Raw genomic sequence first — 12,830 nt, forward strand, 5'->3', positions numbered from 1 at the left:
CTTAAAACGGAAGGAGAGTCTGACACCTGCTATAGCCTGGCCGAACCTTGAGGACGTCGTGCTGAGTGAGATAAGCAGTCACAAAAGGACAATACTGTATGATTCCACTTATATGAGGTCCCTACAGAATAGCCAAATTTCACAAAGACAGAAGGTCGAATGGTGAGTGCAGGGGCTGAGGAAGGGAGAACGGGGAGTCGGTGTTCAACGGGGACTGAGTGTCAGCTGGATACGGCGGAAAAGTTCTGGAGATGACGGCGGTGATGGCTGCACAACAATGGAACATACTTAACGCCCCTGAACTGCAGCTCAAAAATGGTTCAAGTGATACATTTTATTTTGTGTATATGCTACCACAATGAAAAAATTAAGTTGCCACTTCAAATACTCCAATCAGAAAATTTCCAGAAAGCTACCGAACAAATGTTTTGCCAAGATGGAAAAACAGCCCAGGAATCTGGGCCCAGTCGACACGGAAGCTCCCTCCTCTGGTGACCTGACTGCCTGTCCAGTGAGGTCAGTACTGTGTGACGGGCATTACCGAAAACCCCTGCCCCCAGAGCATGTGTCTGAATGTGCAGGAAGTCTATTCCGTCTCTGCGGGTGGGAATGGGTGAGAAGAGTTTTCTCCCTCCCTCTTTTCCACTCTCTTGCCTCTACAGGAGAATCCAAGGAACACACGCTGCTTCCTGAGGCACCTTCTCTCGAAGAGAAGATGAATGGAGATTAACGGAGGCAGTACCTGTGCCAGCCGTGGCTGAGATGTGCAGCTATGGCTGGCACAGGTACTGCCTCTCTGCATCGGAATGGAAGATGACAAAGTTAACATCATAATTCTATGCACTGCACCAGCCTTGGCGCCTGCAGTTAGAGGGAACTTGGCCCAATGCTCCCCATAAACTACACTTATGAAGGTCTCTGCCACGTTGGAAGGGCACAGCACGAAGACAGTCTCTGAAGCAAGCTGGTGGGCACACAAGATAAGGCTGGAAAGCGGGTGGTCTTCTGGTCCTGCCAGAGCCGGGAGTCCACAGGAAACGCAGAAGCACTGAAGAGTCTCAGGTAGAAAAGCAGCCTGGACCGGGTAACCTGTGGGTGGAGCCAGCGGAGGCACACCTGGAGACGCAGGTGGGGGGTCCCGTGAGGAGACCGCTGCACCACCAGGCAAGGCAGAGGTGGCAGGAAAGGATGGGGAACCCAGCTGTGGCCCCCGGCAGGCAGGAGAGACTGGGAGAAGGAAGAGTGGAGGAGCACCGCGGGCTTGTTTCCCACCTGCTGTAAACTCACACGGTTTTCCAAATAAAACCAAAAGGCAGTATTGATGGCAAGTTTAGCGCATTTTTGTTTGCACTAAATTAGGGGATAATTATATCCCTTAAAAAAATATGGTTAAAACTTTACTTCCGGGCTTCCCTGGTGGCGCAGTGGTTGAGAGTCCGCCTGCCGATGCAGGGGACGCGGGTTGGTGCCCCGGTCCGGGAAGATCCCACGTGCCGCGGCGCGGCTGGGCCCGTGAGCCGTGGCCGCTGAGCCTGCGCATCCGGAGTTTGTGCTCCGCAACGGGAGAGACCACAGCAGTGAGAGGCCCGCGTACCGCAAAAAAAAAAAAAAAAAAAAAACTTTACTTCCGAGGGACTTCCCTGGTGGTCCAGTGGTAAAGGACACGCCTTCCAATGCAGGGGACTCGGCTTTGACTCCTGGTGGGGGAGCTAAGATCCCACATGTCACGGGACAACTAAGCCCGCGCGACACAACAACTGAGCTCGCGCACCTCAATGAGAGAGCCCGCAGGCCGCAAACTAGAAAGCCCACGCGCCCTGGAGCCTGCGCACCACAACTAGAGAGGGAAAACCCACACGCCACAACTCGAGAGAAGCCCTCGCGCCGCAAGGAAGAGCCCGCGCCAAAATGAAAGATCCCGCGTGTCGCAACTAAGACCCAACGCAGCCAAAAAAAATAAGTAAATAAAACCTCCACTTCTGAGGCTGAAAAAGGAGGCAGAGGCGGGGGTGGGAGCTGGTGGGGAGGGGGCTCCGCCAGGCTCAGGGGTGTCAGGCAACTGGCCCCCAGGCCTCCTGACACGGCTGCTCCGAGGACACCCTTGCAAGAGCAGAGTGCTGTTTCCAAACCCCTGTGTGTCCTCCAGCTCGCTGCTTTCCTTAGCTATTACTATAACTGCATGAGATGCCTTTTTTTTTTTTTTTTTTTTAATAATGTAGCAGATCTGGAGAAACACTGCAGCCAGCTCATCTTAGGATAGGAAGAATGTAAAAACCAAAACCTGGATACAGCCCATAGGCATCTCCTATTCAACTCCTAGAATATCCGGGAGGGTAACCAATAGTTCGCAAGGACGGCTGACAGCGCCTACATACTCACTGCGACTTCTTCCCGACCAGCTCCACCCCTGCAAAGATGAACAGTCTTGGTGCCAAGAGCAGCCTCAAGAAGCCTCGCCCTGCCAGCCAGAGGATGCTGGCCCTGTCCAGCTCCACGACAGGTACCGCTGGCCAAGGAAGCCCCACTCCAGCTGAGGCCCACCTGTCACGCCCGGACACTTCCTCCCGGTGCGCGCACACCTGCTCGGTCTCACCACCCACCCGTGGGACCAGGAGGTAAGCAGAGTCTGACCATGCCGTCACCTCACCCCGGACCCCTTCTCGGATCTCAGACACTTCCGACCCCCCACTAACTCTCCTCACACAGGCTTGCCCGCTCTGGGCTCCTCCCCTGTCCACCACCACTGGGCGGGCAGCGAGGGGGTCACTGGCAAAGGATGCCGACTCATGAGTTAGAACCCAGGCTGCCTCCTGACCGGTCCTGGGTTTCTCACAGGACACCTGTCCCTCCAAAGTCCCAAAGACGCCCTTGTATTTGCACACTCTTTCCAGCCAGAAAGACAAACCAAGGTCCCCAAATGCATTATGTAATCACTTTGTAAACACAGCGAAACAGTGAAAACGGCCCATCGGTTCTTCCTGGCAAGGCAACCCTATCTGTCCAGTTAAACACGGCCAAGGGGAAATCTTCACTCAGTGCTTTCTGGGGGCCAGGTCCACTTTCCAGCTCTCTTTTTTAAGAGCTAGCAATGTCCCTCAAGAGGCACCCTTTTCCTTTACCCTTTCCTACTTTGCTAACTGGAAGGATTAGGTTTCTCTGTGAAGCAGCATATGAGATTCGACTTCCAAAAATAAAGAGACTGTAGCCCTGACAATTAGCAAAGCAGAAGAAAAGGATAAATGTTTCCCTACAATTCTGAGATCCTGCTGTATGTCCAGGAGGCGGCCTGCTTTCCTCTTCTCATGGTTGAAGGAGGTATGCTTCTACTACCTCAACACCGCCCACCTCAGGCCCCAAACAGGAAGGCTCAACAAGCATCTGATTAACAAGAATCATAAAATATGCCCAAAGCCGACTTCAAAGCCAACAACTTGCCCATTTCACCTCTTCCCAAGATGACCCTTCCAATTTCAGCCGTGTTTAACAAAAGCCGCATTTCTCACATTTCACATCAGCATATCAAACAGAATAGAAAGCGTTTTCTTCTGCATGCAAATACAAAGTTAAATATTGGTTTTTAACTTCCCCTTTGTCATAAAGCTCATACATTATGGGAAAAGGGTATTTCTAATTATGGTGGAATTTAAGCCCACTTTCGACTTACAACTGATCAAAATACTATACAAATATTATTCCAAGTGTCATTCCAACACTTACCATCAAGGGGAGAAATGGACAAATTATATATTATCAATTCAAAACCTCACTCTATGTCTCCATATTTAAGAGTCTGGTGTAGAAGGGAAAATACACGTGAGAGCACTTCCTTGGCATTTCCTTTGCTTTTCAATGTTTCTTTTGTTATTATTTGAATGTTCTGATTTAGAACCATGGTCAGAATTTTCTAAACACCTTAGCCTCAGGTAGATCGGCCAGCATTTCAAAATTCACCAACTGAACAGTGACGCGTTAACCAAAAAAAGCCTCCTCTGGGTCAAAGGCAAAGAACGGACTCAGCTTCTACGCTATGCTCTGAGAAATGATGGCTTATTTATAGCCCCACATGCCAGTAACTGCAGGAGGCCTGAAGCCAAAGGAGGGATGCATCAAAACATCGCTGGGCTCCTGACCCCACGCCCACACTGCAGGCTGGGGTTGCTCTGGTTTGGTTTCCTGTAAGAGGGGAAATAGCGCCTATTTGATGTATGTGCCCCCAAAACAGGAGCACACATTGGGCTTCTCAGTAGCAACTTTCTTTCACCCGCCCCCAGAAATACCACCTGAAAATAGTTAATCAAATAGCTCCAACAGGCAGGGGGCTCAAAAGACCAAATTCTATAAAAACAACTGACTTATTACCGTTGACTTATTATTGCTAGGACACAAAGTTGTGAGATTCTCCCCAAGCACTATAAACCCTTCTCATTTTAAGTTGGTAGTGTCCCTAGGCCCCCCACCCCTGAGTCATCCTCTCATTATACGAGGAGCCACTGACATGCTCGCCCTGCCCGTGCCCTGGAAGCCCATCACGGCCCCGATGGTCTGAAGCAATAAAACACAGGCGCACGGCACCCTCCTCCCTGTGCCCCTTGCTGTGGCTGTCCTCTCCTCTGGGAAACCCAATTATCAAAATACAGAAAGCAAACGTGTAAACACTGAGTAGTAAACGTGCAGACTCACTAACGTCTCACTCACCTTCCCAAGACACTAACGGATGGAAGCACCATCGTGCCGTGTCAGGGCCAGACCCGGAGCTTCTGGGCCAGGAAACCTGCTGGGCTAGGACCACCCACCTCCTGCTCACCAACGCTGGAAGCACTTTGGTTTTTGCCTCTGTGGACATGACTTTGGCCTTAACACCCACCATAACCAAAGGTCTAGTTCAGGATGGAAGAAGTTTGGGGCTCAGGGAAATAAGATCAGACTTGTCTCACACATGACTATTCTTATACATATTCCAGTCATAATTACACTAACCCTATGAGATGCCTATGAATTACGCATGGAACTGCCAACCATCCAATGTTGGACCCAGATGAGCTGGAAATGAAAGCTACCAGAATGAACTAGTGAAACTGAAGACCTTCATAACCTCCGGACAACAATGATTACTTAAACCCCAAGTTAAAAGTGCGTAACTCTGATTAACACTGTAACTTCTGCAGAGGTCACCTGACTAACGCGGTAACTTTTGCAAAAGTCACTGTAAATGAAGTTAAAAAGCAAAGGACTGGGGCTTCCCTGGTGGCGCAGTGGTTGAGAATCCGCCTGCCGATGCAGGAGACACGGGTTCGTGCCCTGGTCCGGGAAGATCCCACATGCCGCGGAGCAACTAAGCCCGTGAGCCATGGCCGCTAGGCCTGCGCGTCCGGAGCCTGTGCTCCGCAACGGGAGAGGCCACAACAGTGAGAGGCCCGCATACCGCAAAAAAAAAAAAAAAAAAAAAAAAAAAAGCAAAGGACTATTGACTATCAGAAAATGTTTTGCATATATTAAACAGAAATCAACCCAGATTAAATAAATAAAACCCGCAAATCAATAAGAAAAAATAACGATAGAGAAAAAGGGCAAAGATTAAGGATACGTAAATAAGAGAAATCCAAATTGCCTGTAATTTTATTTCTTAAATATGCATCTTCACAAGTTATCACCCATCTGCAAATTAAAATGTGATGCTGTTTCTCACCCAGATTGATCTTTAGAAATGAATCATTCAAACTAGAGAGAATTTAGAGGACACTGGATTAAATGAGATAACTTAAAGAACCCAGACCACAAAGACAGCTACTTTGTGAATAAACACAGAGCATTCCTGTCACTTTCGGTGACTTGCCTGTGCACACCCTCGTGACAGGTGTGCAAAGAGGAAAATACAACTATGTTATATTTGGAGTGAAGAATCACTCCAAAAAAATAACTGGTCAGTATCTAGTAAAACTGCAAATCTCACAGCCCACTACCCTGGCAACACCACTTCTAGATATATGCCTTAGAGAAATTTACAAATTTATCTGCGTGTGAAGACACGTAAGAGCTTGTTCGCCGTAACACTGTGTACACTGTACGAAAAAAATAAAAATGAGCAAAGGAACACACGTGGCCTCTTCAAATTATGAACCACTACATACTGTTCAAGAAGACTGAACCAGACTTAAATGTATTAACATGGACAGAATTTAAAAACACAAGCTGACAGGGGGAAAAGGCAGATGCACAATGCTTATGGTATGATAGATTTGTTAAAATTAAAGTACCATAAAACAACGTTATACATTGGGGATGTTACGGGAATATGTATATACAAGTAAACTCAACCCACAATAGTGGTTGCTTCTTGGGAATGGGAAGGACAGGGGTGATCAGGAGGGACTTAAATGCTGGCTGAGAGGTTTTCTTTTAAAAAAGGTAGAGATTTCAAAAGCAAACATAACAGAAGACTTAACTGTTATTTATTGGGGATGACTAGGAATATGCCTGTTTTACCATGTTTGTTTTTCATTTTTTTAATTTCTCAAAGTGAAAATTCTCCTAGCTGCTAAGCCACCTTGGTGAAGAAGAGACCTTGATCCTACCAACACGGTGTCTGCTGTCCCAGGAAAGCTGAACTGAGACGCACAGAAGCAGGAAAAGAAGGACTGAAGAGTCCTTCTCTGTCTGCCCCCCAAAGTCTTTCTACATCTTCGTGAGGACTTTTTATGCTTCCACTAGCAATTCTAAGAATTTTCCCTGAGCTGTACCTCCAGTTAGTTTTACTATGTGGCATACCTTTGAGTTTTCTGATCATACAGAAGTCTTCTGTTACTCTCTCTTGCTACATACCTTAGTTTCCCCAGAGACAACACCCGGAGACCACCACACAGGTTTGGCTGACTGATGGAGAAACTCCACAAAGCACAAAGGAACATCTGGGATGAGCCTGGGTCTCACAGGTGTACAAAATGCAAAACAAAGCAAACGAAAAGGTGGAACTCTCTTTGCCTCTATTTTAAAATGTCAAAAGAAACTCACTTGCCAAATAGATGACAAAAGGTTAATACTGCTAATATTCAAAGAAAAGAGAATGAAAAGAATGAAGACAGCCTAAGAGACCCCTGGGACAACATTAAACACACCAACATTCGCATTATTCAGTCCCAAAAGGAGTACAGAGAGAGAAAGGACCTGAGAAAATATTTGAAGAGATTATAGTCGAAAACTTCCCTAACATGGGAAAGGAAATAGCCACCCAAGTCCAGGAAGCACAGAGAATTCCAGGCAGAATAAATCCAAGGAGAAACACACCAAGACACATAGTAATCAAATTGACAAAAATTAAAGACAAAGAAAAATTATTGAAAGCAACAAGGGAAAAACGACAAATAACATACAAGGGAACTCCCATAAGGTTAACAGTTGATTTCTCAGCAGAAACTCTACAGGCCAGAAGGGAGTGGCACGATACACTTAAAGTGATGAAAGGGAAGAAACTACAACCAAGATTGCTCTAGTTGGCCAGGATCTCATTCAGATTCGATGGAGAAATCAAAAGCTTTATAGACAAGCAAAAGCTAGGAGAATTCAGCACCACCAAACCAGCTCTACAACAAATGCTAAAGGAACTTCTCTAAGTGGGAAATAAGAGAAGAAAAGGACTTCCCTGGTGGCGCAGTGGTGAAGAATCCACCTGCCAATGCAGGGGACATGGGTTCAAGCCCTGGTCCGGGAAGATCCTACATGCCGTGGAGCAACTAAGCCCGTGCAACACACCTACTGAGCCTGCGCTCTAAAGCGTATGAGCCTCAACTACTGAGCCCACATGCTACAACTACTGAATCCCACGTGCCTAAAGCCCATGCTCTGCAACAACAGAAGCCACCACTTTGAGAAGCCCACACACCGCAACTAGAGAAAGCCCACGCACAGCAACAAAGACCCAGCGCAGCCAAAAATAAATAAATAAATAAATAATTTTTAATGTAAAAAAGAGAGAAGAAAAGGACCTACAAAAACAAACCCAAAACAATTAAGAAAATGGCAATAGTAACATACATATCGATAATTACCTTAAATGTGAATGGATTAAATGCTCCAACCAAAAGACACAGGCTTACTGAATGGATACAAAAACAAGACCCATATATATGCTGTCTACAAGAGACCCACTTCAGACCTAGGGACACATACAGAATGAAAGTGAGGGGATGGAAAAAGATATTCCAAGCAAATGAAAATCAAAAGAAAACTAGAGTAGCAATACTCATATAAGATAAAATCGACTTTAAAATAAAGAATGTTATAAGAGACAAGAAAGGACACTACATAATGATTAAGGGATCAATCCAAGAAGAAGATATAACAATTATAAATATATATGCACCCAACAAAGGAGCACCTCAATACATGAGGCAAATGCTAACAGCTATAAAAAGGAAATCAACGGTAATACAATAATAGTGGGGGACTTTAACACCTCACTTACACCAATGGACAGATCATCCAGACAGAAAACTAATTAGGAAGCACAAGCTTTAAATGATACAATAGACCAGATAGATTTAATTGATATTTATAGCACATTCCATCCAAAAACAGCAGATTACACTTTCTTCTCAAGTGCACACGGAACATTCTCCAGGATAGATCACATCTTGGGTCACAAATCAAGCCTCAGTGAATTTAAGAAAATTTAAATCATATCGAGCATCTTTTCTGACCACAATGTTATGAGATTAGAAATAAATTAAAGGGAAAAAAAATGTAAAAAACACAAACACATGGAGGCTAAACAATACATTACTAAATAACCAAGAGATCACTGAACAAATCAAAGAGGAAATCAAAACATACCTCGAGACAAATGACAATAAAAACACGAGGATCCAAAACCTATGGGATGCAGCAAAAGCAGTTCTAAGAGGGAAGTTTATAGCAATACAATCTTACCTCAAGAAACAAGAAAAATCTCAAATAAACAATCTAACCTCAAACCTAAAGGAACTAGAGAAAGAAGAACAAACAAAACCCAAAGTTAGTAAAAGGAAAGAAATCATAAAGATCAGAGAAGAAATAAATGAAGTAGAAACAAAGAAAGCAATAGCAAAGGTCAATAAAACTAAAAGCTGGTTCTTTAAGAAGATAAACAAAATTGACAAACCTTTAGTCAGACTCATCAAGAAAAAGAGGGAGAGGACTCAAATCAATAAAATTAGAACTGGAAAAGGAGAAGTTACAACAGACACTGCAGAAATACAAAGCATCGTAAGAGACTACTACAGGCAACTCTATGCCAATAAAATGGACAACCTAGGAGAAATGGACAAATTCTTAGAAAGGTGTAACCTTCCAAGACTGAACCAGGAAGAAATAGAAAATACGAACAGACCAATCACAAGTAATGAAGTTAAAACTGTGATTAAAAATCTTTCAACAGGGCTTCCCTGGTGGCACAGTGGTTGAGAGTCCACCTGCCGATGCAGGGGACACGGGTTCATGCCCCGGTCCAGGAAGATCCCACATGCCACGGAGCAGCTAGGCCTGTAAGCCATGGCCACTGAGCCTGCGCGTCTGGAGCCTGTGCTCTGCAACGGGAGAGGCCACAACAGTGAGAGGCCCGTATACCACACAAAAAAAATTTCCAACAAACAAAAGTCCAGGACCAGATGGCTTCACAGGTGAATTCTATCAAATATTTAGAGAACAGCTAACACCCATCCTTCTCAAACTTTTCCAAAAAACTGCAGAGGAAGGAACACTCCCTTCATTCTACAAGGCCACCTGATGCCAAAACCAGACAAAGATACTACAAAAAAGAAAATTACAGGCCAATATCACTGATAAGTACAGATGCAAAAATCCTCAACAAAATACTAGCAAACAGAATCCAACAACACATTAAAAGGATCATACACCATGATCAAGTGGGATTTATCCCAGGGATGCAAGAATTCTTCAATATACGCAAATCAATCAATGTGATACACCATATTAACAAACTGAAAAATAAAAACCATATGATCGGGCTTCCTGGGTGGTGCAGTAGTTAAGACTCCGCCTGCCAATGCAGAGGACATAGGCTCAAGCCCTGGTCTGGGAAGATCCAACATGCCGCGGAGCAACTAAGCCCGTGCGTCACAACTACTGAGCCTGCACTCTAGAGCCCTCAAGCCACAACTACTGAGCCCGCGCGCCCTAGAGCCCGTGCTCCGCAACAAGAGAACCCACCGCAATGAGAAGCCCGCGCACCGCAACAAAGAGTAGCCCCCTCTCACCGCAACTGGAGAAAAGCCCGCGTGCAGGAACAAAGACCCAAAGCAGCCCAAAATAAATAAACAAAATAAATAAATTAAAAAACAAACAAAAAATCCGTATGATCATCTCAATAGATGCAGCAAAATCTTTTGAGAAAATTCAATACCCATTTATGATAAAAACTCTCCAGTAAGTGGGGATAGAGGGAACCTACCTCAACATTAAAAAAAAAAAAAAAATACTGCTAATATTCAACGAGCTCTTACTAATTTGTAAGACAAAATAAACTCCCTAAGGAAAAAAAGAGACCAAAACAACCAAAACCAAACACAAACAGGGAATTCACAAGAGGTGAAATTAAAATGGCCAAGAAGCATCATCACCATTTAGGGGGTGAGGGCTTCATCTGCATCATCCCATTTAACCCATCATCCCAAAGTCACCTTGTGGGATCAGCACTTGCCAATAACACTTGGGAAGCTGAGGTAGCGTCTCCAGGATCTCAGAGCAGACAAACAGATTACAAATCAGTCCTGACCACTGAACCTTACGGCAGAAAGAAGATGACTGACGGATGCCCTGCTGGGAAGGATTTCAGGAAAGCGGCCGTCTCATGCAGTCTTCCTGGGGGTGCAAATACCAATAGCTGGGCAATGAGTACCTAAGGTGTGATCAGCGTGCACACCCTACTGCCCACAACCCCACTTTGGGAAGTACACTCCAAAAAGATAATCTCAGAAGTTCTAAAAGGTACATGTAAGTCCCTTGAACTCCTATAAAAATGCACAAAGGCACTCTTTTTTTTTTTTTTTTTTTCTTGCGGTACGCGGGCCTCTCACTGTCGTGTCCTCTCCCGTTGCGGAGCACAGGCTCCGGATGCGCAGGCTCAGCGGCCACGGCTCACGGGCCTAGGCGCTCCGAGGCATGTGGAATCTTCCCGGACCGGGGCACGAACCCGCATCCGCTACATCGGCAGACGGACTCTCAACCACTGCGCCACCAGGGAAGCCCCACAAAGGCACTCTTGATAGCACTGTTTACAACAAGAAAAAACTACAAACTTAAAAGTCTATCAGTAAGGGACTAGTCTGTGGCATACATAGACAATGGAACACTATGAAGCTTTTTATACTAAATTTTTCCAAAATCTTAAGAGTGGCTTATCTTTGGTTGCAGGGGTCCCGGAAGATATTTTACTTTCTTCCCTTTGTTGTCCTTCACTGTTTGATTTATTTTTCTTACCTATTGTTTTTACCAAAACATGAGAGCTTACTGAACATCAGAGATCTATCAACGTTTAAATGAACAGAGAGACTTGAACTGTGGATTAGGGAAAGCTTTCTTCCTGGGATTTGTTACAAAACTACTCACTATCTCACTTCGGCCACCACCATCCCTGAGGGGGGGCATCAGCCCCCTGCAGCACTGCCCAGCTCCACCCACCGCTCCACAGACCGGGTCCTCGCCCTCAGGAGACACTCCAAATCCTCGGACTGCCCTAACTATTCAAGTTCACCCTCATCGCTCCCGTCAGCTCCGCCCCCAAGGACTGGGGACCAAGGACAGACGTCAGCTTGCTCCCCGGCCTAAACCCAGTCCCAACTCGCGTCACTGCCCTCAGCGTCCTGGCCCCAGCAGCTGGGGGACCCCTCAACCCTCTCTGATCACCCCATGCAGGCAGAACCCGGTCCGCCGCCCACCCGGAACTCCACCGCGCCCGGAACCCGCAGTCCAGGGTCTGTGGCAGGGGCCCCCGGGGTCACAGCACGCCCGGGCGGCCGGGACCCTCCCCCTGGAGCATCGTTCCGAGGCAGGTGCCCTTCCAGAGCCCGTGGTGACCCCGCCCAGAGCTTCCCCCGGCCAAGCCCCCTCCACCAGGCCCCGCCCCGACGCACTTACCCTCCCGGCAGCGCCGCCTCCAGATGGTGTCGGTGTGCAGGATGCGCCGGAACTTGGTGCAGACCTGGGCCAGGCTGGGCAGGTCGGTGCCCGGCAGCGAAGCGAAAATCTCCACAAGCAGCTCGGGCGGCAGTTCCAGCAGCGAGCAGCGCGGGGGCGACGAGGGGCCCGCGCTCCGGCCGCCCCCCGCCCCGGCCAGCGCCGCCGCGCCCGCCTCGATGCGCTCTTCCTCGGGGTCCGTGTCCGGCTCGCTGTCGGCCGCTGCCGCCTCGGCCGGGCCGCGGCGCTGCTGGCGACGCCGGCATCCCCGCGACGGGCCCACGCCGCAGAGGCGAGCGCACACCGCCATGCCGGCGAATGACGGCCGCCGCGCCGCCGCCGCTGCCACCGCCGCCAGTGCGCACGCGCCGCCAGAGAGCCGAGCCCCGCCCCATCCCACAAGGGAGCCTATCCCCGCCTCGGTGAGAGCCTATCCCCGCCTCGGTGAGAGCCTAGCCCCGCCCCCTGGAGAGCCAAGCCCCGCCCCCCGGGGATCCGAGCCCCTGGCCCAGGAAAGCAAGACACGCCCCTGGGATTCGAGCCACGCCCCTCCCGACTGTCAAGCCACGCCCCCAAGGCATAGGCGACCTCGCCGTCTAGGGCTTGGCCTCGCCCACCAGGGGGGACCTGCAAAGACCTGGGCCGAACCCGAATGCCTCCCGCCT

At 47.9% G+C, this 12,830-nt stretch overlaps 1 protein-coding gene across 4 annotated transcripts in view; it reads right to left on the reverse strand.

The window, feature by feature from the left end:
- FBXO31 (F-box protein 31) overlaps positions 1–12,490 on the reverse strand; it is a 43,772-nt gene extending 31,282 nt beyond the window's left edge. For all 4 annotated transcript variants that reach the window (XR_010837981.1, XM_067020265.1, XM_059045923.2 and 1 more), the window contains exon 1: positions 12,127–12,490. Coding sequence is in view for 3 of the 4 variants with exons in the window: in XM_067020265.1 (XP_066876366.1) it covers positions 12,127–12,475 (349 nt within the window). In the remaining variant the exon portion in view is untranslated. The remainder of the gene's footprint in view (positions 1–12,126) is intronic.
- Positions 12,491–12,830: the final 340 nt, after the last annotated feature.

This window comes from Kogia breviceps, chromosome 18 (assembly GCF_026419965.1).
Source record: "Kogia breviceps isolate mKogBre1 chromosome 18, mKogBre1 haplotype 1, whole genome shotgun sequence".
Classification (NCBI taxonomy): domain Eukaryota; kingdom Metazoa; phylum Chordata; class Mammalia; order Artiodactyla; family Physeteridae; genus Kogia; species Kogia breviceps.